At 52.6% G+C, this 27,993-nt stretch overlaps 1 protein-coding gene across 7 annotated transcripts; it reads right to left on the bottom strand.

Annotated features, from left to right (window-relative positions):
• Window positions 1–132: 132 nt before the first annotated feature.
• Window positions 133–27,993, bottom strand: HPS4 (HPS4 biogenesis of lysosomal organelles complex 3 subunit 2). Of its 7 annotated transcripts, none has more exons than XM_045458456.1 (15): window positions 27,891–27,993; window positions 25,924–26,425; window positions 24,155–24,245; window positions 21,784–21,927; window positions 18,119–18,226; window positions 17,335–17,451; window positions 15,396–15,490; window positions 13,165–13,237; window positions 12,219–12,255; window positions 11,182–11,278; window positions 9,771–10,662; window positions 4,395–4,527; window positions 3,791–3,899; window positions 3,085–3,095; window positions 1,272–1,374 (listed from the first exon to the last, which is right to left on the bottom strand). In XM_045458456.1, exons 2-14 carry the CDS (start codon window positions 25,962–25,964, stop codon window positions 3,086–3,088), a joined length of 1,947 nt encoding a protein of 648 aa, XP_045314412.1. In that variant the 5' UTR covers window positions 25,965–26,425; window positions 27,891–27,993; the 3' UTR covers window positions 1,272–1,374; window position 3,085. The 7 variants fall into 7 exon arrangements, with proteins under 7 accessions (XP_045314406.1, XP_045314407.1, XP_045314408.1 ...); XM_045458455.1 differs by lacking the exon at window positions 1,272–1,374 and adding an exon at window positions 1,488–1,855; XM_045458450.1 differs by lacking the exon at window positions 3,085–3,095 and having other exon boundaries at window positions 133–1,613.

Raw genomic sequence — 27,993 nt, 5'->3', positions numbered from 1 at the left:
CCTGCGTCGGTTCAGGCATGGCAAACCGCGTCCGTGCCAAATGGGCGCATGTACGTGCGCACACACACACACACACAAAATATCTTTACCTTAACTTTCTCACTAGAGAGGTCACCATGACTCACAACTCAATAGCATTTTGGGCTGTTTTATTTTTAGCCCTGGGCAAGTCCTTTCAAGACAAGACACAGTCACAAACATTAGGCACTGTTCACCGACATGAAACTATTAACATTGCAGTTTCCAAACGGAAGTCTCAAGTACTCCCAGTAAACAGTTCAGACCCTGGTAAAGATGTCATCCTGTGTTCTGTATCACATTACTGTAAACTTTCTGCCTGGAGCATGGGCCCAGGAACACGGATGAACGCTGCTCCCTTTCATGCAGCCACCGCTGGAAAGCACAGCTTGGCTTTTGCCCCGTTTTGAGAACTCCTGTTTGAGGACCTTCCCTGGAGAGGGGCCAGCTGCATGGCCCACGTCGCACCAAAGGCGCACGGCCCGGTGTGCCATCACCCAGTTCCCGGGGCTCACGGCTACCTTAGAACCCCAGGCTCCCTCCCATGTTATCAAGACTTGCCCCCACCGTGGGTGTTCCAAAGAACAGAACAAAACTCCTGGTTTTGAATATAGTTCTAGAAGCATGCAAACGAGGTGCTTCTGGCATCCCTGCCTGCCTCCCTGCGTTGCTCGTCCAGACCTCCCGGGGGGGCCACTCCAAAGAACACCTACCTGAGGTGTGGGGGTTCGGTCTGCTGGCTGACAAATCCCACCCCCTGCAGCCCTGCCTCACACTGCCCCCTGGACTCAGGACAACAGGGTTGCAGAGAAAATGCTCGTGGTACTAGTTAGGGTCCAGATGCAATAGCAGCGAAAAGTGACAGGTGCCCAAGACCGCGTGTGATGGGACAACTACCTGGCCCTGCCCTCTGTGGTTGGGAGCCAAAAGCACCCGGCCCGGCCGCAACCTGGCCAGCGTAACAGAGCCCTTTATCGAGTGCTCCAGGTCCGCTGACCCGAAGAACTACCCGCTCAAGCCCCAACCTACAAAAGGAGTGACACGCACGCACGTATCATCATGTTCCTACAAGGGGAATGTGCCGAGGAAACTAGAACAGAGGGACTTTCAAGAAGGTGCAACTTCTTTGCTATTCGACTTGCTCATCCTCTCCTGGGGTGATGAACTTCCTGCCGCGACCCGGTTCAGAGCAAGTTCACCCCGTGCTTCAGCAGCTTCTGCTTGGCTTTGCCGGGGAGGCTGAAGGCGCCGTCCTGCGGGCTCGGGAAGCCGGAGCTCCGCGCCGCCACCGCCAGCTGCTGGAAATAGGTCTCCTGGACGGGGCTGCAACAGGCGTACACGGCCGTGGAGGCGTTTCTGAGGGGGAAGAAAGAAGACAACGGTCCCAGGCTGCCTGGGCAGGCCTCTGACCACACAGAGACCTCGGGAGGTGCTCGGCAGGGGCCCAGCGACGCCAAATGCTGGCGGGGGGGGGGGGGGGAGGGCAGCTGCCACGGTTCGGGGTTCGACTTGCGCACTCGAGTTCCAGGCTTCGGTGCCAAGAGCCGTCTTCCTTCTTTTCGACTCTCTGGAGGCTGGCGCCATCCGTGGCGGCCCTGGCCACAGAGCCCGAGGTTAGGGTAAGTGCAGGACTGCGCTGGCGGCTCCGCCAAGTGCTCTCGGGCAGCCTGGCTCGGTCCTCGCCCAGCCTTACGCAGCAGTGGCGAGGGCACCCGGAGGCGCAGGGCTGGGCGATGCCGCCAGGCTGACGAGCACGGACGGTGTCCACGGAAGGCGGCTGGATGAGTGGGGGCAGTGAGGGCAGAGGAGAGGGCTGCGACATCAAGTGACAGGAAACCTGTCACAGAAGCGGAGGGAGGGGTGAGGGGCCCGGGCAAAGGAGGACCCGCTAGGGAGGAAGTGACTCCGGGGCCAGGCAACCACCTGGTTCCCTGATCCTGCCTGTCTCGGACTATTTCCCCGCTGGGCCTCAGTTTCTCCAAGTCTAGTAAAAGGGAGTGGAGTCAGGGACCCTGGGCCCAGCGCACTGGGATTGCTGCTTCCAGGGGAGGTAGGAGGAGACTCCCGTCTTCCTCCAGCTTCCCCCTCTGGGACCTCAAGGGGCCAGAAGGGTCCACCTGGCCTACGTGTTTTGTGGCACTTGCTAGACAGCGGGATGAGGCACGGACGAGTCCTCACAGGCACCCGGAGGGAGCACCGCGGCCTGGTGGCTACAGGCCTGGAGCTGGGCTCACGCACGCATGATCCCAGCCCCGTGGCTTCCTAGCTGGGTGCCCCCTGCTAAGTTACTCCTCCTGAGTCCCAGCTCTAAGTCCCAGATCTGCAAAATGGATATGACAACAGTGAATCCCATCGCTGAGATTTTTCTTGAGACTAAATGAGGAAAACACACAGCAACTGCTTAGTACATGGTGAGTGGTTAAGAAATGGTGGCCGCTGTTTCTGTTACTATTAAAATAAGCCATGGATGCCAACACAAAACCCCACTTGGCTCCAAAATACCACAGGGCCACAAGGTGGTTAATACATCCCGAGCTGACATTTGACTCATTTCCATCCCTCTCTAAACACCCCCCCACCCCCACCCCACACACACCCTGACACAACCAGTTCCCAAACCAGTGACTGTAAATGTCCCTCTAGGATGCCAGCTTGGGGCAGCTCTGACTTAAAGCCAGAGGAGGCACATTTTTTATGGGAAAATATCCTGAAATACTGACCCCCGGGTACAGGGCATTAGCACCACGTCACCATGATGGCCGAGGCCCCCGTGTGCGTCTGTGGGAGTCCAGCGCCCGCACCCCTCCCTCTCGACCACCCTGCTCGCCCCTGAACTGGAAATATGGGGACACAATGGGCACTTCAGAGTCAGAGAGACGTGGGTTCAAATCCTGGCTCTGCCCCTTAATCAGAATGTGACCCTGGGACAAGTTGCTGATCCTTTTTGTGCTTCGGTATCCGCATCTATACAATGAAGAGGAAAAAACGCACTTTCCCAAATCGTTGCCAGGATTCGGTGGAATCACAGACATACAGTGGGCCCTCCCCTTCTGCCCTCTAACTTGCCTTATGTTCTCCTACCAGTTTCATTAGAGAAGCATGTAGGGAGAGAAAGGAGAACTCAGTTGGTTAAATACTATAAATTACAATGCTAATTTATGGAGCTATACCTACCGACATGGCGATGGGTAGGATACGTCATAAAATGAAAAAAGAAACTTGTAAAAACAGCACGTTAGTGTGATCCTGTTTTCTAGAAGAAAAGCTATTAGCATAATGAAAATACTTACCGTCTATGTTTTATAAGCAAAAAAGCAAACCCCAAATAACAAAACCTGGAGTACGAGACACCAAACGATTATCTGTGGGGATCTTTTGGGTGTGTGGCGGGTGAGGGGAGGCGAACGTTTTACTTCACAGATTCGGGTCAGTCTGTTTTGCTGTAAGCACATGACTCAGGTCAGATGGCAGCAACAGCACTCAGGCATCGCTCCAGGCAAGGGACAGAGGCCCCCTGTCCCCGCAAGGCGGTGGGGACCTCAGCTTTCCTCACTGTTGCAGCTTATCGTCTAAAGCAGGTCCGAGCCCCAGGCAAGTCCCCAGAAAATACAGGATGTGGGAAAGCATGACAGGAGGCGACGGCGGGCAGGGGCGGACCCAAGGAGAAGCACTGGAATGTTCTTCATTTCATGATGCGTAAGGGTGTGGCCCGGACCCCTGGGAAGGCCACTCTGGGTGCAGGACTTCAAGAGGGACCCTGGGGGACGCTCACCTGATGGTCATCTCATACAGCGCAGGCAGCCGGGCAAAGTCCGAGTGCATGAGGCCGACGGCCCGGAGAAAGCGGCGGTCCTGGGCGGTGGCCACCTGTGGCAGGTTCGCTTGTGGAAGAGGACACAGAGGTTGTGGCAGGGGACTCCCCCGGCCGACTGGCCCACCCCCGGCACTGTAGGCTGGGAGAGCGTGTGGCTTGCGGCCACGGGTGCAGGGGCCCAGGGTGCTGGCCACCTACAGCTGCCACCATGCGACGCAGCACGTGCTATCCCTGTGAATGAGCAACGCCGGGTTTCCACCCATGGATCCCACCGCTTTGAGGCAGACCTTATCACAGATATTTGAACATGTGTGTGCTTCTCTCCAAATGTTGGAGAAACAACCAAAAAAAGACAAATGAGTAAGGGAGTGTTTGCCAAGCAGATTCTAAACTCAGTGGGAGCTGGCTCCAAGCGAGAAAGCAGCCTCTTAACCGCGGTCCACAACTCCGGGCGGAGCACCAACAACGGGGCGCCGGCCCCGAGTATGAACCCACCCCCCCCCACCAACCCCCCGACCCCCCACCGTGAGGAGACACCCTGGCCCCGCACGCCTCTCCTTACTGGTCAGCACATTCTGGATGCGGTCATAATGCGTGAAGTTGTACGTCCTGCTGGGGAAGGCAGCGGCGTCTTTGGGCAGCGTCTCCTTCAGGTGGACCTCCAGTCCATTCAGGGACGCCAGGCTGCTGTGGTACTGCGGACGGGCAGCGGAGACTTAGGAATATCCCCGTGGCCATCCGATTGAGCAAAAACGACCCTTGGGGCGGCGCCTGGGCGGCTCAGTCGGCTAAGCACGCGACGCTCGGTTTCGGCTCAGGTCGTGATCTCATGGTTCAGGAGTTCAAGCCCTGAGTCAGGCGCCACGTGGAGAGTGCGGAACCTGCTTGGGATTCCCTCTCTCCCTCTCTCTCTGATCCTCCCCCACTGGTACACGTGTGTGCACACACACTGTCTCTCAAAATAAATAAGTAAACTTAAAAAGAAAGGACTCTGACCGGCGTTTTTACCCGTTTTCAGGGAAGTACTAACTCTTGCCCTTATGTTTTGACGTTTTCCTAAAATGGCAGAAAAATCAGAAGACAGGTGAACGGAAAAGCTGAAAAGGAAGCAGAGAAAAATGGTCCATAACCTGACCACATAGTCGTCGCCACTGCCGGCATCTTGGTACATCTTCTGACCGTGACTTTCCCGCCCGGGCACACATTTTCACAGCACGGGTGGCCGGTCCCACCCCCAGTGCTTCTCGCCAGGAGCCTGGGCTGAGAAGCCCCCCCACCCCCCCCCACCCCCCCCGCCGACCGTCTGCAGTGAGTTTGCCTCTCTCTGGGCATCTAGAATAATACCAACCACACCCCAAACAGGGGTCAGATGGACTTCTGTGCTCTGTGGTTCAGAGGAGGAATCTGGTTGAGGAAAGATGTCTGGGAGGGGAGGCCCGACCACCTGTATTTTAAAACAACCTCCCAGGACGAGTCACGTGCAGGTACAGCTGAGAACACAGAACTACACCATTTTGTAGGATTCTTTCTTGTTGTTGTTGTTGTTTTTTTTAACGTTTATTTATTTTTGAGACAGAGAGAGGCAGAGCATGAACAGGGGAGGGACAGAGAGAGAGGGAGACACAGAATCCGACGCAGGCTCCAGGCTCTGAGCTGTCAGCACAGAGCCCGACGTGGGGCTCGAACCCACGGACCGTGAGATCATGACCTGAGCTGAAGTCGGATGTTCAACCAACTGAGCCACCCAGGCACCCCGTAGGATTCTTTCTTTATAGAATAAAAATGGGATCAAACCATAAATAACGATTGAGTTTTATAGCTTAACGATACAGCATGAACTATGCTCTCCGTCCTTAAAACTATTCTCTTGCAACGTCAAATATCATTCTCCAACGGCTGTCTGGTAGTCTTTGAGTTCCGCTTTGGACTTGACCAAATACATCGGTCACAGCCTGAGGGACTCGGTCTGAAGCAGGGCCCCCTCCCGCCCCTGTCCTGAGGCTGCTTTGGCCACGAGAAGGCCGCCGCCGCCCCGGGGAAGCAGGTGGCTCATCCTGGCCAGATGATCAGGGGCAAGTTAACTGAATTTTCTGTGTCTCACTTTTTTTTTCCATCTGCAAAATGGGATGATGACAGGGCTGTTGAGTGCAGTAAGTGAAAATAACACACATAAAAGTCCACTGTAAGCTCTGAAAGTGCTACCCTGGGGGAAAGGCATTTTTACAGAGTCAAGAAAGCGAAAGTTGTCGTCAAATAAGAGGGATCTTTTTAGCGGGCACTTTTAACCACCACTCGTCTGTGGACTGTTACTCAACAGCCGTGTAGAAAAATAAGCACACGTGAAAAGTACAGAGTTGGAAGTGTACTGGGCTCATGTTAGTTCTTCTCTCTGAGTGTCTTAGAAGTGATTTGCGGGGCACCTGGGTGGCTCAGTTGGTTGATCATCTGACTTCAGCTCAGGTCACGATCTCGTGGTTTGTGAGTTCGAGCCCCGCTTCAGGCTCTGTGCTGATAGCTGGGAGCCTGGAGCCTGCTTCAGATTCCGTGTCTCCGTCTCTCTCTGCCCCTCCCCCGCTTGTGCTCTGTCTCTCAAAAATGAATGTTAAAAAAAAAAAATTAAAAAAAAAAGAAGTGATTTTCAACGGCAATACATCTGCACACAAGGGTTCAACCTTTATATCCGCAGCGCCTAGCACAGTGCCAGGCCCCTAGTAGGTACGCGATAAACATCAACACAGTGAGCAGATAAAGGGGCAGAGCCAATGCAAGCACATCCCACTTATGGGATATTGCATTTAAACTGAGGTGGGTGGTAAAAAAGTCAAAGGACCCATGCTCAGGGATCTCCTGGTCCGATCATCGCTATAGCATAACAGACACAGCCCTTCACCGATGCTAACGAGCCTATCTGAATAGATGGGCGCACACACCCGCACAACCCGTCACCAGGAAATCAGACTACAGCCTCGCTGGAAGTTTCTGGACCTCAGGAACCTCGTAACCGTCATCCCTTCCATCCTGAGCTGGTGCCCAAAGGAGGGGATAATGGGGACAGAAAGTGAGGTGTGCTAAAACCCGAGTTTTTCCTGTGGGTACTGAACTCTGCTTCTGGAATTTTCTGCCCAACTTGTAGTCAAGGTAAAATCACTTAAGCAAAAACACACATTCACACGATGTTGCGTCAAATGATATGCAGACGAGTTTTTACTGGGAACCAATGCTGTCATCTATATGAGGGGTCAGCAAACCATGGCCCGGATGCCAAATCCAGCCAATTGCCTGTTTTCATAGAGCCTGAGAGCTAAGCATGGTTTTTACAAATTTATATGGCTAGGAAAAAAAAAATCAAAAGAATAATATTGTGACATATGAATATCATACGAAGTTCCAATTTCCGTATCCATGAGTAACGTATTATTGGAACACAGCCACTACGTTTATTTACATATTGTCTGTGATTGTTATCGTCTTATAAGAGCAAAGCCGAATAATTGTACAAAGCTGAAAATATGTGCTAGGTCTTGCTTTACATTCCAAGTTCGCCAAGCCCTGATATATGCTAACACACATGTGATCCCCATGACGGCCCCAGGATATATGAAGCTGGGCTGATTCCTGGACCCTCCAGCTTCTAATCCACGGTAAAGCAAGGGGCCTGAATGTCAGCGTGTGCCAAAATGTGCTGAAGAAATGATGCAATAACATGCACTCACCCAAAGCACTAGTTTCACGGGGGACAGGTGCATTTTCATGAGGTATTTTGTGCTAACACCGTGGCACTAACCTCAAGCCTCACCTACTGTGCACAGACAACTCAAAGTCCTACTGTAGCGATGAATAACTGATCTGATCACTGTACTTGAAGGTCGGTGAGATTATCTTGGGTTTTGAGAAGGAAACTATCGGTGGCTCTATGCTGCCCCCTGGTGTGAGCGTACTCCGTTTTCTCTGAACCATTCCCCACCTCTCTTGGCGGCTCCCCCCACACCTCTTTCCACCTGCTCCCCACCCCCGGCCGAGGCAAACACGAAGAGGTGGCAGATCATCTGCTGAAAGACGAGTTGGCAAATGGCACGAGGATGACCTGGTGGTGTGTAACGTGACCAAGGAGCCCTTTCAAAGAGGGCGGGGGAGGGGGTGTCCTCACTGCCACATCTGAACTGTAGTTTACCATTCTTCAGGGGACTGGCTTTTCTAGACAGCAACAGAGGGTCTGGAGGGAAATCAGGTCAAGTGTTTTGGATGCAGGCCCAGGACAAAAAGGCAATAAAACATCTCTCCCAATTATAAAACAGGCAACCTCTGGGCTTGGTCAACAAAACCTGCTCTCAAAACGGCAAGCCGATCAAAGTTATTCCTGACCCTTTTTAGAAAAGACAAGTTTTTCTTCTTCATTAAGCTGCCTCTCTTTCCTGGGGCCCACCCATCTGTTTCTCCTTTGCATGAAAGCCCACAGAGGCCACTGTCCTGATATGGAGGACCTGCTCGTGATAAACCAAGTCAGACCCCTCGAGGGTCAGATCAGTGGGGGAACAGACAGGCGGGGGTGGCGAGACGAGGAACGAACAAAAATTCCGGACCCTCCACTCCCATCGGGTCTCCCGATGAGGCTGTTTTCTTCCTGGTAGAACAGGGATTGCAGTGCCTACCCCCAGTGCTGTTCTCAGGCTTGGCTGAAGTAACAGATGCAAAGGCTTCAGCATACAGTGAATGCAGAATACATTTTAATCTACTTCCTTCCTCAGGAGCAGTCTGTGCTATTTTTTCTTTTTCTTTTTTTCTTTTTTTTTTTTTGGTGGGGGAAAAGTAAAGGTATCATATCCACTTCACTGCACTCGAATGCTGGGCCTTCAAAACAACCTGTCTACGGCTTGGCACGAAGCAGAAGAGGCCATGAAAACCAAGGCATCGGGGAGAGGATGCCCACAGAACCACCACCATGCGTCCCCGTGCAGTGTCAGAAGGAGACAGATAAGTCACTCAGAGCTGCGGGGAAGGAGGGTGTGGGAAGCGAACGGGCCGCCCTGGGTACTGCGGGGTCTGTGGAGCGGGGAGATAAGCCAGCCAGGGCTGGAGAGGGGCAGCGGCTTGCCTCGGGGCTCTGTGCAGAGGAAGCTGCCTTCCCTCCCCTGCTCTGTGCTCCAAGGTGACCCGCTCACTTATGGAGGGTCACCAGCCCTGCATGCTAATGAGATCAGCTTAGAATAATATAGATTTAAGAACAAAAACAAGGCAAGCCCCAGGACACCATCTGCCCTGCAGCAACTTCTGCCAACTAAGGCAAGACTGTTACTATAGCAACTGGATCTCCAGCGTGGGCCTAAGCTCCAAGCTCGGAGCAGGTCAGTTCACTGCTACAAGCAGGGAAGGGGCTGGAATGCTCGAAGGGGAGCCTTCCGGAGCCAGTCAGCATTTCAGATGTCCAAGGTCCTTTAGGAAGGAGCTACAGATCACCGCGGTTCGGTGCAGGGAGTCTACGGCCTCCAGAACACTCCCCACCCAGGCTGTGGCACGTGCAGAGGACAGACTCCAGCCAACACAGAACCCGCAGGTGCCCGGGCTGGGAAGTGAGGCCCCGGGGGAAGGGAGGTGGGGGGGGGGGGGGGGAACGCACGACAACGGCTGTGCTCCCTGTCTCCACCTGCCAGTACCCCCCACACTGCCGAGGGGGAACCAGAGCATCGCAGCCCTGTGCTCTGGGAAACTGGAGGAAGCAGGGAAGGGCCAGAGAACGGACTCCTGTTGGACACCCCAGCCCCCGGCACTGTGCGCTGCGCTGGACGACTCGTCCCCACTGAACCCAGGGCGTAGGTACCACCCTCATCCCCTCCGCGTAGAGCGGGACTTCGGCGCAAGGTCACGCGGCACCTGTGCGCCGCCCTGAGGGGAGCACCTTCCTGCCTGTCCCCTCCCAGCAGACAGGTCTGTGCACACTCACCACCTCCTCGATGGCTGCGTCGTCGCCCAGCAGTGGCTCCTCGGCCAGCAGGGACAGCACCAGCTCGTTGACATTGTGGGTGTAGAGGTTCATCGGCACAAGCCCCTCACGGGATGTGGGGGCTGACCTCGGGTCATTTCTGTCTGCAGAGGGACCGTCGTCCTGAGACTCTGCCAAGTCAGAGCCGCCGGGTGTTGAGCGGCTGTCACGAACCCGAACAGGCTGCTCTGTGCCTCGTTCGCCCACGGGAAGCATGGTTCCTTCTTGCCTCGAGTCTGAGCAAGGCCATGACCACGGCCTGCTCGTCCTTCCGGGGAGGCGGTCTTCCCTGGGAGAGGGGGCTGGGCTGCTGTCCCCTGGAAGGTCGTTGTGTCGCTCCAGGGCTCCGTTCTGGGGGGGGATCTCAGGAGTGGACAGAGACAGGAAGCTGCTGAGGGCATCAGGCGGCTTGGGTTCCTGGCTGCCAGAGTCACTGGCACATTCCTCAAAGCAAGGACTGCCACCATCTGGGGCGCACGTACTCGGGAGGGCAAAATAACCCGGGCACATTCCTGTTTCCCGAGCTTCTGGAATGTGGATCTCAGACAAGTCCGGTTCCTCCTCCGCCCAGGGCAGACGAGGTTCCCTCGCCAGGGAGCCGAGGAGACCAGGACCCTTGTCCCTGGCCAGGCTGTGCTGTCTTGCAGGTTTGACGTTCTCCAGATCACGGCCAGGCAAGCGCCTGTTCTCCCTCTTGCCATCTGGCCATGCTACGTCAGGACCCGTAGGCTCGGGAGTGGTTGCCAACGTCCAGGCCGCAGATCCCACATGGCCAGTGGCGTTTTCGGCGGGGGCAGATGTGCTCCAACGCTGGGCTGAGTGCTCCTGGAGTCGGGCCGGCGGGGCAGCCGAGCTAGCAAACCAGACAGACGTGAGGGAGGGGCGCCCGACTGAGGGCAGGACAGGTGCCCTTCCCCGGGGGAGACTGAAGCATCGCTTCTCTAAAGAGCAGGGCCCTCGGTGACAAGTGGGTGCTCAAGGCCACAGAGCCCAAGAGGCCATCGTGGTCAATCCACAGGAGTAAAAGTAAGGCGATGTCTGGCCCTCAGGGCTTCATGCGGTGCTACGAGACCGCGTACTGGCAACGGCAGGGCCCCTGCTGAATGAGAGCCACCCCGCCTGGAAGTCTTCTCTGAGTCGAGCCTTACGCTAGATGTTGTACGTACGCTATTTCCAATTTTGACTCCGAGCCCATGAAGTAGGTTATTACTGGGTCCGATTTACAGCCAGGGAATGGACTTGCCCAAGGTCACACAGCTGGTAAGCAGCAGAGCTGGGACCTGAAACCCACACCCATCTCGCGAGGCCAGCCGCCCCAGGTGCCCCTTCCATAGCAGAGCGTGGGGAAGATGGAAGGCTGGCCTGTTTGTACCTAGTTTCCTGCTCCATTGGGAACTCATGGAGACTGATGGCTTCCTCTTCGGTCAGGAACACAGGCATGATCTGGACATTTGCGGGGAGTGCCACTCCTAGAATCACAAAGAAACACAGACAGGGCTCTGCCATGGGCCGGGAAGATGGAGGGACAGTAACTATGCTTGGGGTGACCCATCCAAACGACACGCCGACTTGGGAGAGCCGCCCCGACACACTCCTCAGCCCAGAACAAAAGACGCGAAACCGCAGCTAGAGTTCTGTGCCCGGTGGGGAGGGAGCGCTCGTGGGCAGCTTTATTCCTCGCTGTGGATAAAGGTGACTTTTGGGGGAAGAAAAGCTACTGGCACTTAAAAAACGAGCAAAAACAGAATAAAAGCTGGAAAAATCTCCTCCAACTGACAAAAGGGATCTGCCCTAACTTATGCTTCAAACTAAAACAAAATCACCCGCTCAGGGATGCCCCTACATCCTGCAGAAGGTCTTTCTGGCAACTGCTGTTTCTCTTGGTCTCCTGTAACCATGATCCCCTGGACCTCGTTTGGGCAGTTCTGACAATGAGGTGGTGAGCATCTGAAAACAGGGATTGGAAAGGTACACGTAGACTCAGGAGCTTTACAACTAGGATTCTGATGGGTAACTTTGTTCTTTTTTTTTAAGTTACAAAAAAATTTTTTTTAATATTTACTTACTTTTGGGAGACAGAGAAACAGAGTGCAAGCAGGGGAGGGGCAGAGAGAGGGAAACACAGAATCCAAAACAGGCCCCAGGCTCCGAGCTGTCAGCACAGAGCCTGACGTGGGGCTCGAAGCCACGAACCGTGAGGTCATGACCTGAGCCGACGTCAGATGTTTGACTGACTGAGCCACCCAGGCGCCCAGGGTAACTTTGTTCTTAAAGCTCTAGTCTGTTTCCCTAATCTCTGAGCACAGGAAGTAACGCACGGGACCGCTGGGTCTCTCCCGTGACTTGTGTAGGGACAGGTGGCATAAAAGGCTATGTTCTCAAGAGGCAGCGATGCACCTTGCTACTTACCATGTTCCTGCAGGGCACCCCCTCCTGCAGGTATTCTCTGAAAATAAACACACACAGAAGTTGGCTCCGGATTCCGCCTTCTCCTCCGGACCGAATCATCGGCACTGTGTGGTGCCATCTGCTCGTAAAATGTAGCCAGGCCCAGAACGCTTGCCCCGGCCACATGCCAGCAGCGAAGCAGACGGCACAGAAGCTCCCCCAAGCTGCTTGCTCTCCACCACGGCCGGGGTCAGGCGAGAACCTGCGCCTCCCCAGGCCGCGGCTCCCCACAAACGCACATCAGGCTTCACGGTCTGATCTATTTCCCTCCTCTGGGAATGAGGGCGAGGATTCCCGGTGTCTTTTCCACCTCGGGAGAACTCACCTGCCGTGGTATTCCCACGCCTGCCACAGCCCCGGCGTGGAACGCACACACATTCCACCGTAACAAATACAGAAACGTCCAGGACCCTCATGATAAAGGATGTGACCTAAACCAAATGCTGTGCTAGATCTCTCTTGTTTATTCTGATTCACAGTCGAGGTGACAAGCCTAACTTTCTCTGAAACTGGGAATTTTCTCAAAAGAGCTTTCCAGACAATTCATCTGAAGGTTCCCAAACAACCCACAAAAAAAAAAAAAAAAAAAAAAAAAAAAAACGAAAACTCTTCCGGCCAGCATGACTTTCGCTCCTAAGAAACGGTGGCTTTCTTTCTTTTTTAGTGGCTTTTTAAAAAACTCATGTTTCAAGTTATATAATCGTACTTGAGACAAAAATCAGCTCCCCAATCACATAGACTTCCCTCACCCACAAGCTAATACTGTTAATCTTGGGTATATTTTCCTTCAAGGTTATGCATTTTTTTAAATGCCTTGAAATCACAGCACATAAAATTCTATTTTTCTGCTTAAGAGACTAAGGTTGTGGATGAAGCATCCCAGCCAGGTGGGTGGACTTTACAATACCTGGTCCCGAGGTGCAGCTGGATGGATCAGGACCTTAGCCGTGAGGGATGGTGGGAGCTGGGTGCTAACAATCCTAGGTCACAGGAGCAAGAACAAAAACAAGGACACCATGAGACAAAATACACTGCAGGATTCTTAACACCCCATGTTGGCGAGGGTCTTGGGGACATAGCCAGTGGGAGTTTCAGCTGACAAAGCCCTTATGGAGGGCACTCTGGCCATTCCTACCTAACTTCAGAATGTCCAAACGCTTTGACCTGCCTTGTACCAAGATGCATACTTAAGAGTATTCATTACAGGGGCACCTGTGTGGCTCAATCGGTTAAGCATCTGACTCTTGATTTCAGTTCACGTCATGATCTCACAGTTCGTGAGTTCGAGCCCCACATCAGACTCTACAGATTACTTGATATTCTGTCTCCCTCTCTCTCTCTGCCCCTCTCCTGTTCGCTCTCTAAATCTCTCTCAAAATAGGGGTGCCTAGGTGGCTCAGTCCGTTAAGTATCTGACTTCGGCTAAGGTCAAGATCTCATGGTTCATGCGTTCAAGCCCTGCATTGGGCTCTGTGATGACAGCTCAGAGCCTGGAGCCTGCTTCGGATTCTGTGTCTCCCTCTCTCTCTGCCCCTCCCACGCTCACGCTCTCTCTCTCTCTCTCTCTCACACACACACAAAAATAAACATTAAAAAATTTAAATCTCTCTCAAAATAAATAAAAATAAACTTAAAAAAAAAGAGTTACGTGTACAGAAAAAATGGTAAAATAGTCACAAAATGGATGAACACCTAAATGTCCATCGAAAAGAATACGCAGTGAAGTGAATCACGGCACAGCTGTAATACCAAAAACCGTGCGGCAATTACAAGAATGAAATGGATCAGCATGGACTGATAAATCTCTACTGTACACGTTGAGGAACTGTATGGGCCCGTTGACAGAGGCAGCAAAAATAAACAGAAGCCACATATGTGACGTTGTACTGGAACCACATGGAAAAGCAAAGGATACAGATCAAACTGCTAGCAGCAGCAAAAATGCGTTCGTGCATTAGGTGTCTGATTTAAAAATACACCAGAAATGCAACATAAGGGGAAAATACCATTCTTGATGCAAGGCCACTGGTGAGCCTGGAGGCACCACAAGCAGGTTCGGAACCATCATAATGAGAGGGGCGCCTGGGTGGCTCGGTTGGTTAAGCATCTGACTTCAGCTCAAGTCATGATCTTGCAGTTTGTGGGTTCAAGCCCCGCATCAGGCTCTGTACTGACAGGTCATATGCTGGAGCCTGCTTCTAATTTGTGTCTCCCTCTCTCTCTGCCTCTCCTCCACTCACACTCTGGCTCTCTCTCAAAAATAAACATTAAAAAAAAAAATTTTTTTTAAAGAGCCATCATAATGAGACAACGGGGAAAGCATGAGGGTCTGCCGTGCCGAGGGCCATTGGAAAGCAGGGCCTGTGCTCCGTCTGTCCACATCTGCCCTCTCTTTTCATTCTCCACAAAGGTTCTTTCCCAGTAGAGAAAATTCAGCAAGCAACCTGTCCGAGGCCAGGACTGGAAACCCACCAGGCTGTCAGGCCCCCAGACCTTCTCCAGTCACACATTCATCGAGGCATCAGAAAGCTCTGGACGCAAGCAGCGGCCGTCCAAGAGGAGAGTGGCCTCAGACCACACGTGGAGGGGCCCTCAGGCACTCGGGCTCACTCTGATGCCCTCAACCACATGAAGAGGTGTGGGGAGATCTCAGAGGCCAGCAAGAGACGGACCCAGCCAGGCGGCAGGCAGGAGCCCAAGCAGAAGCAGGTGAGGCCGCTCTGTGCTGTGCAGAACCGGCCGTGGAAGGGCAGCAGGGCCCCAGGCAGCGGGAGGGGGCTGCAGCAGGCTCCCACACCCCTTCACCTCCAGTGCTGTCGGCAAGCTGGGGCGCCCCGAGTCAGCACTTTGTAGACTGATGACTATAAAGGCACGCCCCATCACGAGACTCACGCGGATCTCTCTAAAATGTGCCTTTTACATTCCTAGCCCTTTTCTGGACATGATGGCCAATTTCCCAGTGTGGCCAAAAGACAGGTATGTGCCCTAAGTCAAATCTCGACTATCTGACATTTGCCAAAGCAGCCCTCTTGGAACGGGCCAGGGATGGGGCTCCCGGCCCGTGATCTGGAGGAGGCCGGGCCGGTATGGTTCGGCGGCAGGGGGCTGGGGTGTGGGGGAGACGCTGGCGTTACTCACAGTCCCTTGTAGAGGATACAGCCGGCCAGAATGTGAGGCGAGCGCTGGCACGTCTGCAGAATGAGGGCTGCCTTCAGCAACAACAGGGGCTCCACCTATGCAGGGCAAGAGGCACACCCACAAATCAGTGTGCTCACCATCGGCAAAGGTGGAGAGAGCAGGGGGCTTCATAGAACACGTGGACAGGTCCTAACCCAAAACTGGGGAAAAGGACAATGTGCCACGTGGTAAAATCCGTGTCACGCCTTGGGTCTATGTTCCACCTCTCTATATCCGGAACCCCGGCCAACACTAAATGCCCAATTCTTGGAACGAGGAGGCTTCTGCAGAAGCGAGGAGGTGCGGCGAATACGGCACACGGCCACTCGTGGGGACAAGGTAGGTCTCCCTCAGGAGAAGGACTACGGATGCTGAGACCAGGAGGCAGTGGGAGAGGGGAGCCCACCCCTCAAACACACGGCGTGGCACCAGGTAAAGCCACACACCCCCTCCTCTCCCCTCCCTCTCAAGCATAAGCCACAGAGCTGGCTTTGTATCCCACCAAGTCCCATAACTCTGTCCCGTCACATAAAATGAAAGCATCAAGGTCTCTCACTCAGGGAAATAATCCTCAACTCGACGTTCCTTGCAAGGAGTCCGTGCCTAGAAGTCCCTAAGAATACCGGAAGAAGATCTGAACCCGGTCAAGAGTCGCCAGCAGTAGCTAAAAGCTTCTTCCCATTACCTGCCGACAGCTAGAACCTGCAAGCACCATAGTGGTCAGAGTTCAGTGCCAAGGGAGCAAGCTCTGGAGCTGAGTTTGCTCTTTCAAGCCTCAAGACAGTGCCCGGTCCCAGCCAGCCATTCCGCAAAGCTCTGTGGCCAACTCTGAAAATCCCTCCAACCGGAGCCAGGAGAGCCCGTCTCCGATTCCAGCCAGAGTCACGCTCTGTGAAGGCACAGCCACGACCCCACCTGCCCGCTGACGGGACCCTCTTGACTCCTGTGGTGAGATGCAGCCCACACGCCTCCTCAGGTATTGGGGCGCAGGAGGACCATTCTTCAGGGGGCACAGCCTCGCGTCTCCCTTTGGCCTTGACAATGAGGACGTGATGTTCACCAAGATCAAGGCCACTGAGCAACAGGCAGCGTCGGTGGTCAGGCCAACCACGCAAGCTGCCTATGTGTCACTGAACACCAGTGGCCAATGGAGCGGCTCCGGGACGAAACGCTCCCAAGGACTCCCTCCCAGACAGAGACACCTTGTTTGTAAAATGGTACCACTGGGGGCGGGGGGGGGGGGGGGGGGCGGCGCCTGGGAGGCACAGTTGGTTGAGCATCCAACTTTGGCTCAGGTCAAGATCCCATGGGTTGTGGGTTCAAGCCCCACATCTGCCTGTGTGCTGACCGTGCAGAGCCTGCTTGGGATTCTCTCTCTCCCTCTCTCTCTCTGCCCCTTCCCTGTGTGCTCACGCACTCCCTCTCTCAAACTAAACTAAACTAAACTAAACTAAAAGTCACACTGGGCATTTTTGATGGTGAGAATACAAGTCAACTGTATCATACTCACATCAAAAAAGATGTGGGGACCTTCAGATGCCAGAGTCCAACACTTCCAGGGCACTAGCAAAACAACACCACCCTTTACTATTTACTTTGTGCCAATTTAGCTATGGTCTCGCTGTACTTTCAAAACAGTCCTGGGAGCGGGCATCCTGACAGCAGTTTGCAGGTTGGGAAACCGGGGCTCTGAGAGGAGACCCGGGCTGTCCAAGTTTACACGGCTGGCGAGCGGCAGCGTGGAAGCGGAGCACGGGTCTTAATAACCCTCCCCCTCCCCACCAAGAAATGACACGTTCCAGTCTCTTCTCTGGATAGAGAGGTCACAGAAAGGGAAGAAGAAAATGTCCAGAAGCTCTGTTCCTTTAGGCAGAATGGGTAAGGGGGAGGAGGGTGTTACTTTAGTTCGGTCCAGGTTCCAGAGGGAGCTGAATATCTTGTGCAGGTCACTGGTGTTCTTTAGGACCTGAGCAATGAAGGTGTCCCAAGCAGCGTGCAGGTCTTCCGGAGAACGGTTCTACAACAGAAAACCACTGGAGGTCAGCATCCGAGATTTGGAGAGACACCCCCTTTGGCAAGGATCCCTACCACTACGAAAATCATGGGGTGCCTGGAAGCCTCAGCCGGTTGAGGGTCCGACTCTTGATTTCGGCTCAGGTCACAATCCCACGGTTCATGGGTTCGAGCCCAACGCCAGGCCCTGTGCTGGTGGCACGCAGACTGCTTGGGATTCTCTCTCCCTCTCTGTCTGCCCCTCTCCCACGTGCTCTCTCTCAAAATAAATAAATAAAAACTTAAAAAAAAAAAAAAATCGTTCCTGACACAGGAAACTGGCCAGAAGGTAGGGCCTGTTTTAAACTTCCCAGGCACACGGGACCCCTCCCCCCCCATAACTCACCCACCACAGACCCAGCGCTCGTGCTGGGGGTGGGGGGTGGGGGGGGGGCAACCTGGTCTTCCAGCCTTCCCAGGGAGGAGGACATGGGGACGGACGTTTGCAGTGGATGTGACCTACACCACTGGGGAGCAAAGGCACCTAGGAGGGACTCCCGGGGCCCTTGACATTGCCGCAGGATGTGACATGTTTATGAAAAGTACGAGAGACCCTAGAGCAATGCTGTGCACTGGCGATCCCGGACCTGCTGCAGAAGTCCGCACGTGACTCCTCACCACCATCCTCATACCTGGTAAGCCAGAGAGACAGGCCCATTGTAAAAATTAAAGACACCAATGAGCTGATCCAGAAACTGCTTGCAGCTAACGTCGGGGAGCTCCACAGCACAGCCCAGCACCTAGAAAGAGGGAAACCAGGAGACAGGCATCTTCCTTTGCTCTGAGTCCAAACCTGGAATCCCGGCATCCAGGGCTCCACAGGGCTAGAAGGTATGACCCGCTGAAAATGGATGGGTCTACACCAGGCCTACCGTGTCCACTCCAGCCCCACTGGTCTCCAAGAGAGTAAGTGCTGTTTTAATCTACTCAAGTTGTCCAATCTGGAATGTCCTCCTTTCTTCTGTCTGTCTGTCCAAGGCTCACCCATCCCCTCTGTGCCCACTGCAGATTCCAGCACCTTCACGGTGCCCGTTCAGGTCACTCTGACCAATGCAGACCTCTTTGCTGACCCCTTATATTATCAGGACTGTTAGTCGCACACTGGGTGTTTAATGCGGGTTCTGTTACAAACACTGGATGGGACTCCGACTGTTTCGTGAATGGCGTTCTCGTCTCCCGAGCTGGACCAACTGCTTCGGGAGAGGAAGCAAACCGATCATCACACAGTTCTAGACTTCCAGAGTGCCGCGGTGCTCAGTTCCGCAGAAGAGAAACGTGTGCTCCGTCAAAAAGCAATCCGGCTGCATACTGAAAGAGCCTGAGAAGAGTCTGTATTCTTTGACCCAGTCATTCAACCTCTAGGGATCTTTCCAAAGGGAATCACCAGAAACCAAGAAACAAACAAACCCTGACATAAGACAAACAAATTCCTGACTGTAAGCTCCACTGAGGCCACGATCTTTGCTTGGTTCACTGATGCAACCCAAGGGCTTACCACGGTCTGGCACACGGTGCTTATTTCTTCCCTCATTGATCCATTAACCTGTCGAATGCAACTCTAACAATCCCACCGCCAGAAACTGACATACTGATACCCAGAATATAAAATAGCTAAAGCCACCCTGGAAAAGAAGAAGGCTGGAGGACGTGGACTGTCTGATTTCCGGACGGTGCAGTGCTCGTGCGGGATCTTCCAATCGATCAATGGAAAAGAACAGAGCCCAGAAACAGACCCCCACTGACGTGGTCGCCTGATCGTCAACAAAGGAGCCAAAAGAAGCCAAGCGGGAGAGTTTTGTCAAGAGTGGTGCTGGAACCACTGGATATCCATATGGAAAAAGAGGACCTTTGACTCTATTTCACACCACGCACCAATAATAACCCAAGATGGATTACAGACCTAAGTTTAAGTTTAAAAGCTAAAACTATGGGGGCACCTGGGTGGCTCAGTTGGTTAAGTGTCCAGTTCTTGATTTGGGCTCAGGTCATGTCATGAAATCGAGCCCCATGTTTGGCTCCGCCTTGACAGTGTGGAGCTTACTTGGGCTCCTCTCTCTCCCTCCCCTGCTTTCGTGAATGCACATGTGCGCTCGCTCTCTCTCAAAATAAACTTAAAAAAATCAAAGCTAAAACTATAAAGCTTAGAAGAAAAAAATTGGAAAACAGCTTCTCCAGTAGGATAGGTAGTGGTTTTACACAGGATACAGAAGGCACTAACCACAAAAGATAAAACTAGTATGTTAGGAATTAAAATTAAATTAAAATTGAGACATTCTGGGGGTGCCTGGCTGACTCAGTCTGTAGCATGTGTGACTCTTGATCTCTGGGTTATGAGATTGAGCCCCACGTTGGGTGTAGACATTAAATAAGTAAGTGAACTTTTAAAAATAATTACAATGTTCTGCGCATCAAAAGACATCATTAAAAAAATTGACAGGCACATCACAAAGGGGGAGAAAATATCTTTAAAATAGATATCTGACAAATAGCAGATATCCAGGATATATAAAAGACTCACAGGACTTAGGACTCTGTAAAGAGAGAAAACCCAATTTAAAAAATGGACAAACGGGTGGCTGGGTGGCTCAGTCAGTTAAGCCTCTGTCTTCGGCTCAGGTCATGATCTCACGGTTTGTGAGTTCGAGCCCCGCGTCGGGCTCTCTGCTGTCAGCACAGAACCTGCTTGGGATCCTCTATCTCCCTCGCTCTCTGCCCCTCCCTGCTTGTGTGCACATGTGCTCTCTCTCTCTCTCTCTTCAGAAAATAAACATCAAGGAAAAATAATTTAAAAAAGTAAAAATAAAAAATGGGCAAACGAACTTTGGGCAGATACTTCTTGAAGGGAGACATACCAGTGGCCATTAAGCACACGAAAAAGCCTTCACAGCATTGGTCATTAGGGAAACGGAAACCCAAACCAAAATGAGATAGCAGTACACCCCCAGCAGAGTGGCTCAAACCGAACAGGCTGACAGCACAGTTGACAAGGACGTACACGAACGGGTATTCTCACACACGGTTGGTAGGACTGTAAAACGGAACAACCGCTTCGGGAAAAGGCCTGGAAGTTTCTTATAAAATCAACCTACACATAGCCCGTGACCTAGCGAATCTCTGCCTAAATATTTACCCACGAGAAATGACAAGTTATGTCCACAAAAAGACTCGTATAGGAGCGCTCCTAGCAGCCTTATTCTTGACTGTCCCTAACTAGAGGTGGTTCACGTATCCAGAAAAAAGCAAGGGCGGGAGTGGAGGGATATATTCAGACAATGGACATTCAGACAATGCTGTTCCACGATACAGAGAACAAACTGTGGATGATGCCCAGCGAGGTCACAGGAACGACAGAAGCCTGCGGAGAGGAATACTGTACGTACTCTTTCACTCCTATTGACAGTCTAGAACAGGCACAGCTCACCTGCGGTGGGAAAAAATCAGAACGATGGTTGCCTGGGATGCACGAGTAAGAATTAGCTGGACATAAGGGAGCTGCCCGGAGTGACGCTAACATTCCGCACCTTGATGGGGATTCGTGACATGCGGGGTGTCATCTGTCCAAATGTATTAAGTGGCGCACTCAATATTTGTGAGTTTCGGGGTATGTAAATCTTACCCCAAAACAAAACAAAAACCCAACACAAACCACTACTGAGCTCTAATTAACGTCATGCATAATGAGGTCCTAGGGGTGGGGAGGAGTATACTAGTGTGTGCAACTTTGGCAAGCATTAAAGTAAAAACTGGATTGCCAGAAGATGAAGGCGTGGATGGAGAGATGTGATAAAGCGACTATAATAAATTATAAATAATACATATAATGAAATGGTAACTGCGGAACCTTGGAAATACACAGGACTGTTCACTGTAAGATTCCTTCAATGGTTTAGTATGCGCCTGGGTGGCTCAGTCAGTTGAGTATCTGACTCTTGATTTTGGCGCAGCTCATGATCCCAGGGTCGTGGGATCGAGCCCAACGTCGGGCTTTACGCTTAGCGTGGAGCCTGCTTAAGATTCTCTCTCTCTCTTTCCCTCTGCCCCTCTCCCCTGCCCGTGCTCTCTCTCTCTCTAATAAAGAAATAAAAAAGAGACGTTCTGGAGAGTGCTCAGTTATGATGGCACCTGCAGAGAGTGACACAGGAAGCGTGGACGTACTGCATGGGGCATCTGGGGGTGTGGAGGGGGTCCCAGGCTCCAGAGCCACGGAAAGCACTACCTTCTACACCTTACCAGCACAACACTCATCACCAAGGCAGATGGCCACCCTGTCGGCACAGGTTCCGTCTGGCAAACTTACCCAAAGGTACTCTCCATCAACCTTTACGGCGAACTTCAGTTTCCGCAGACGAACGAGGGTGGGAGCTGAGGCGGACAGGTCAGAAATACAGCGCACCACGCCCGCAATCTGTCCACAGAGCAACTCCTGCTGGTCAAGCAGAGTCTGTGGGAAAGCAGCAAATTCCAGAGGGGAAGGTGAAACCGCTGAACTCGTGTATCATTCATTTTAAAAACAAATTTTTAACATTTTACTTATTTTTGAGAGAGAAAGAGAGTACAAGCAGGGGACGGGCAGAGAGAGAGAGAGAGAGAGACACACACACACACACAGAATCTGAAGCAGGCTCCAGGTTCTGAGCTGTCAGCACACAGCCCGATGCCGGACTCGAACTCGCGAACCGCGAGATCAAGACCTGAGCTGAAGTCAGATGCTTAACCGACTGAGCCACCCAGGCGGCCCCACTCGTGTGTCATTTCTTAGAGCAGAGGCTGGGGCAACAGCAGACTGCAGCCTGCAGGCCAGATCTGGGGGGCTGGCTGGTTTCAGATGGCCCAGGAGCTAAGCATGGTTTTGATATTTTAAGGCTGTCAGGACAACAACAAAGAACGTGTGATGTAGGGCTCACATGGCCTGCAAAGCCTCAATATTCACTCTCTGGCCCTCTGCAGGCAAAGTGTGCTGACCCCTGCCTGGGATAACAGAGCTGTCTCAGAACATCCCCGGCTGCGTGCATATGGTGACTGGGCAGAACTTCATTCTTGTTCCGAGGACTCGGGGCACTTGCACACGTAGGAGCAGGAGCCGTTTGTCCCCATTCAGATCTCCTGCAGAGTGGCCAGAGCAGCCTAGACTAATCCCAACTACCCCAGCGGGAACGCGATCACATGAGCGAATGCAGAGGCCATCTGAGCGTTAACTAAACTGCAGGACAGCCAGACGCTGTGTGACGCAACAGAAAATGTACACGCCACCTAGGAAGAAGTCCTGCCTAAAAGAGCTTGAATCTACTCGAGGCTCTACGTCTTACTAAGAGCGTAAAGGAGACACAGGGGAAATAAGACCTGAAGTGACATCCACCACGAGGAAGTGATCGGGCAGAGATCAAAACAGGAAGGCAAAATTTGAATATAGTATCACATGATATTAAGGGATTATTGTGACCAATTAACTGGTGACGGTCACAGGAGGGTCCATGACACTCTCCTCTCTGCTTTTGTATACGTTTGAATGAGAGTGTTTTGTGGTTGTTGGCGTTGTTTTTAATTTTTTTACGCTTATTCATTTTTTTGAGAGTAAGCGAGCGGGGGAGGGGCAGAGAGCAACAGAGAGAGCGAGAATTCCAAGCAGGCTCCACGCTGTCAGCACAGAGCCTGATGCAAGGCTCGAACTCACGAACCGTGAGATTGTGATGAGCCGAAACCAAGAGTTAGGCAGTTAACCGACTGAGCCACCCTGGTGCCCCATGGAAGTGTTTTCGATGAGCCGATCAAGGGGTGCCTGGGTGACTCAGTTGGTTAAGCGTCTGACTCTTGATTTTGGTCAGGTCATGATGTCACGGTTCTCAGTATTCCTGAGTTCCAGCCCCACATTGGGCTGTGTACTGCGGGTGCAAAGCCTGCTTGGGATTCTCTCTCTCCCTCTCTCTGTCCCTCCCCCACTTGTGCTCTCTTTCTCCCTCTCTCAAAATAAATAAACTTAAAAAAAAAGAGCCGATCAAAACTTGGGAGCAAGGAGAGGCAGACAGAAAATCAGGACGGTGGGACGGCCTGGGCGGCTCAGTTGGTTTAAGCACCAACTTTGGCTCAGGTCACGATCTTGTAGTTCCTGAGTTCAAGCCCCATGTCCGGCTCTGTGCCTGTCCTGCTTGGGATTCTCGATGTCTCCTCTCTCTGCCCTCCTGCCACTCGCGCTTCCTCTCTCTCCCAAAATAAATAAACACACTTTAAAAAAAACAAACCAAAAAGAAAATCAGGACGGTGGCAGAAAGCCAGAGAGGACGGAAGTACGGAGCTGTCAAGGGAACGTCAAGAATGCCTGGCTTACAGGGGCGCCTGGGTGGCGCAGTCGGTTAAGCGTCCGACTTCAGCCAGGTCACGATCTCGCGGTCCGTGAGTTCGAGCCCCGCGTCAGGTTCTGGGCTGATGGCTCAGAGCCTGGAACCTGTTTCCGATTCTGTGTCTCCCTCTCTCTCTGCCCCTCCCCCGTTCATGCTCTCTCTCTGTCCCAAAAAGAAATAAACGTTGAAAAAAAAATTAAAAAAAAAAAAAAAAAAAAAAAAAAAAGAATGCCTGGCTTACAAACTGTCCCGATGTAAATGCTCTGCTTCTGAAAAGCCACCACGCTGAGGCAGCCGCATCCCCACCGAACAATAACGTGCTGTGGCGCTCACCTGAGGAGGATAGAAATAACAAATGCCAGCCCTCGTCGGATCGCCTTCTTCCTTCACCTTTGAACCATCATAAAGGAAAAAATAATTCCACCTGGCAAGAGAACAGAATGGAGCCATGTTTCCCTTCATCCGGCGATCGAGGCATTTTAAAACACAGCTTCCTATGCCCCAGCGCGAGAAGGGCTCATTACTCAGGATTTGAAGAGCCTTCTGGTGGCCCCAGAGGAAAAAAAAATCCAGTGGCTACAAATAGATAACAAACCACTTCGAAAGTGCTGTCGAGTCCAACTAAAAATATGCCTCTATCCCGTCGTCAGACCGTCTGGCCCAAAGGACCAAAGTGTATCTGGGGGAGAGACAGAGCGCCCAGGGACATCTCTTGTTTGAGACACTGACCCTTAACCATACCACCACGTGGTTTGGAACACTGTCATTTAAGGCTCTGATAACCAAATTAGCTGGGGACGTCTTAGCCACACGCCCTGCAACTGCTGGGCACCACAGTCTCTGGAAATATCCCTCTGACCAGAAATCCACGCGTTCATTTAACAAACAATGAGGGCGACAGTGTGCTCTCCCCTTTGCCAACCCTGGGGCCATGGCGCTAAAAGAGAGACTGTAAACATTTCATTTCAACGCAGGACAGTGAGTCTATAACAGGAAAAATGGGGCTTATGAGAGCTCACAGAGGCACCCCAAACCCCTCTCTGCCCTCACAGTGTGTTAACTCCAACACGACCCGTCATCAAACTTCTGATTTCCTTCCAGAACCCTGTGTTCTTTGCTAAGGACTCTTCTAGTCTCCTCTGCAGTATAATTACCTCTTTAAGACCACAAAGCAGACCCCCCGAAAGGCTGAACCTGGGTTTTACCTCTCCAAAAGCACACCCATCAGGCTAGAGCATCAGGAGGAACTGTGACCACTCTTTTGCCACCTGCGCTCTTCTCCCTGGATCTACACCCTCCCCCTACCACCCTCCCTGGCTCCCAGCTTCTCTTCCTGATGACAAGGCTAACTCTTGTTTCCAGCCGCAGTCTGCTTTCCTAAGTTGTAGGACCAGATGTGGAACCACCTGCAGGGCAAGCCCAGATCAAAAAGCCTCAAAAACGTGTCAAACCCAATTCAGAAATCCCACTGCCGGGCCCCACTGACCCTCTCCTTACGTCGTCGGGGCAAAAGCACCCTCATGCTTTCTGGCATGCAAAAGACACCCTGGGCGTCATAATGGATGGCTCCCTCTTTGTGCCTTCCACACACATAACTGGTCACTGAATCCTGCTCCTAGTTAAACCAGCCCTTTTGTTTGCATTGTTCAATGAAACGTTTGCTGAGCCAAATTGGGAGAGAGGCTTAACCCGTGTGGGGCTGAGAAGGGAACGGAGTTTCAAGCAGACGTTGTGTAATAGCCTTCAAGAGGCAGACGGGCCAGACCTCTTCTCGTGGTGTAATTCTGCACTGTAACCGTTTCTTGTCTCTTACAAATGAAGATTACAACGCCCACGGTCTCATCGAAGCTGACTGCGTGACCCGGCCGCGGCCGGCTTTTCTGCAGTCAACCAGTAATGCTCGAGTCGCTCGAACACTGCACGGTTTGAGCTCTGGAGAGAGACCATCGGCTCACATGCCTGACTGGGCTGCTCTGAGAAAAATGCCTTCTTTTTTCCCCCCAACCCTTAGTGAAAGCAAGACGGTCTGGCTGGGGATTTTCAGTTCATCCAAGGCATCAGTCCAGCAGCTGGGCAGGAGGCAACTACTCCTTGCTACTCACCAGGAGGCTGACGTCGGCTCCGTCAAGGCAGAAGTGGCCATTTACTTGCCAGTGGCCCTCATTCTACTTATTTGGGTTTTCTTGTCCAGTATCGCCTCTTGCGCCCCAGCAGTAAATCCAGACGTGAGAGATTTAAGTGTTTTCAGCCACAACTGTCACCTGCTTGGTTTTCACGCAGCATGAAAGTGCTACTTCCTTCCTCGCAGGCTCTTCGGTGCCATGAATACCTCCATGCCTCTTAGAACTCTGGAAGAGAATCTAATAAAGCGAGAGAAATCTACCAGAAAAGTCAAATCCACTAAGCTGGTTCCATGAGGATCAGCATTCTGGCTCCCTGCAGAATGGACTCTTCAAAAAGCTCCTGGCCAGGAAAGCCCAAGGGGGGAGATGCATGCTGAAGGCGGTGTTCCGAAGCGATTTTCTAGTTTGTCTGATTCAAAGCCACTTGGAAGATTCTTTTAAACATTGTGAAGCTGCCTGTTCAAACATCAGTGCCTTGGTCCTAAAATAAACACAAGGAATAGATTATTTCAGAAACCCATGAGACAGCATGTGACCCAGCAGGGTTAGGCAAACGGTATACTTCAAAGAGTCTTCTAGAAAGTTGAAAATTGTGTTTCAGAACAAAAAAAAGAGAATGAGGCAGGACTTTAGAGTAAGTTCTTCAGTTTTTTTTAAACAGTTCTGCCACACAGAAGACAAAACTACACAAGTAGTGTGAAATAACTCTGTATGCCAGGGACAGCTATACAAATAAGGTGGTTGTTGCAGTAATCACGGAACTCAAATTAAGGAACTGTCACCTTGACAGCTCAAAAGTAATCTGAACGTTAAATCCAGAGCTGGGCAAGTTTTTCAAAACAAAAAAGAGTTTAACAAGTGGCTTTCAAACTCCAAGAGAACAAGCAACAGAGCACCATGGAATTTCAGAATCAGAAGGGACCCTGGCATCATTTACCCTGAGGCTTCTCTTTCGTACTGTCACAAATTAGCTGGTCCCTGGCCTACTCCCTCCAGAGACACAGGCAGCTCATAGTGTTAACTTTATCCTGCCACCAAACTAAAACTGGCCTCCCAGGAACCTCCCAACGCCGGTCTGGATAACACACCAGGAAAACAAAACAGGGTCTCTAATTCTTCCTCAAGAATTAGAGTGGTCCCTTCAGAACTCTATTTCTATTGTCACTTTGTCCAAGCTGGATGTCTCAGCCACAGGGTTTCAACTGCTTGCTCACCATCTGTCATCCTCCTGAGAATACTGTAGTTTTCCTAAGGCTCTTTTCTTAGAAGTACCTAGAGAGGACCCCACTGACTCTCTGAGGCCTGTGAAATCTCTTATCTTTCCTCAGCTTTAGGCATCTTGAGGTAGGCCTCCACAGGCCATAGTCATGGTGTTCTCTGAAGCATTATCTGGGGCATGTCAGCTCTTGGAATCCAGGACAGCAGCCTGAGACCCCCATCCCTCGTTCCCCTAGGACCGAGCCCCACGCTGCCAAGGTCCACCCTCCTATCTCTAAAAGATCCAGGGGAGGCCGGTAATGTCCCCGGGGTAGGGCAGGTGTTGGGATGCGACCAGAGAAGGCTCCAGCAGCCTGGGAAGTTGCAGTAACGACCCGGAGGAGCCAAGAAGTGGAGGCAGGAAGGTGTGGTGTAGGAAGTGGCCTCAGTGAGTCAGCGGGCCAGGAAAAGGGGCGCTAACGACTGCGATCAGGAACGGGTTAAGGGCACTGAGCGGTGTCTGGCCTCAGCTCCAGGGGGCCGGGAATTGGTGGGCAAAGGCGAGGGGGGAGGTCAAGCGGGGCCGATTGCCGCGCGGAGACGCCGCCAAGAGGCGCTCTCGGCCGGGGTCCCGCCCCTCGGTGTCCCTGCACCGCCCACCCGCCGGCATAGCCGGGCAGCCCGGGGTTTCAGGGCTCGGGCCCCGCAGGGTGGGCAGCAGCGGGGCGCCAGCGACTCCCGCCCGGTACCTACTCGCGCGGCGGACAGGCCCGAGGATCACGCGCCGCCAGCGCCTGCCGCCCCCTACGATTCCCGGAGAGCTGGCGCGCGGTGATGACGTCAGGCGGCGCG

This window comes from Leopardus geoffroyi, chromosome D3 (genome assembly GCF_018350155.1).
Source record: "Leopardus geoffroyi isolate Oge1 chromosome D3, O.geoffroyi_Oge1_pat1.0, whole genome shotgun sequence".
NCBI lineage: Eukaryota > Metazoa > Chordata > Mammalia > Carnivora > Felidae > Leopardus > Leopardus geoffroyi.
Note: the sequence above shows the minus strand (reverse complement) of the source record. Positions and strands in the feature narration are given on the sequence as shown.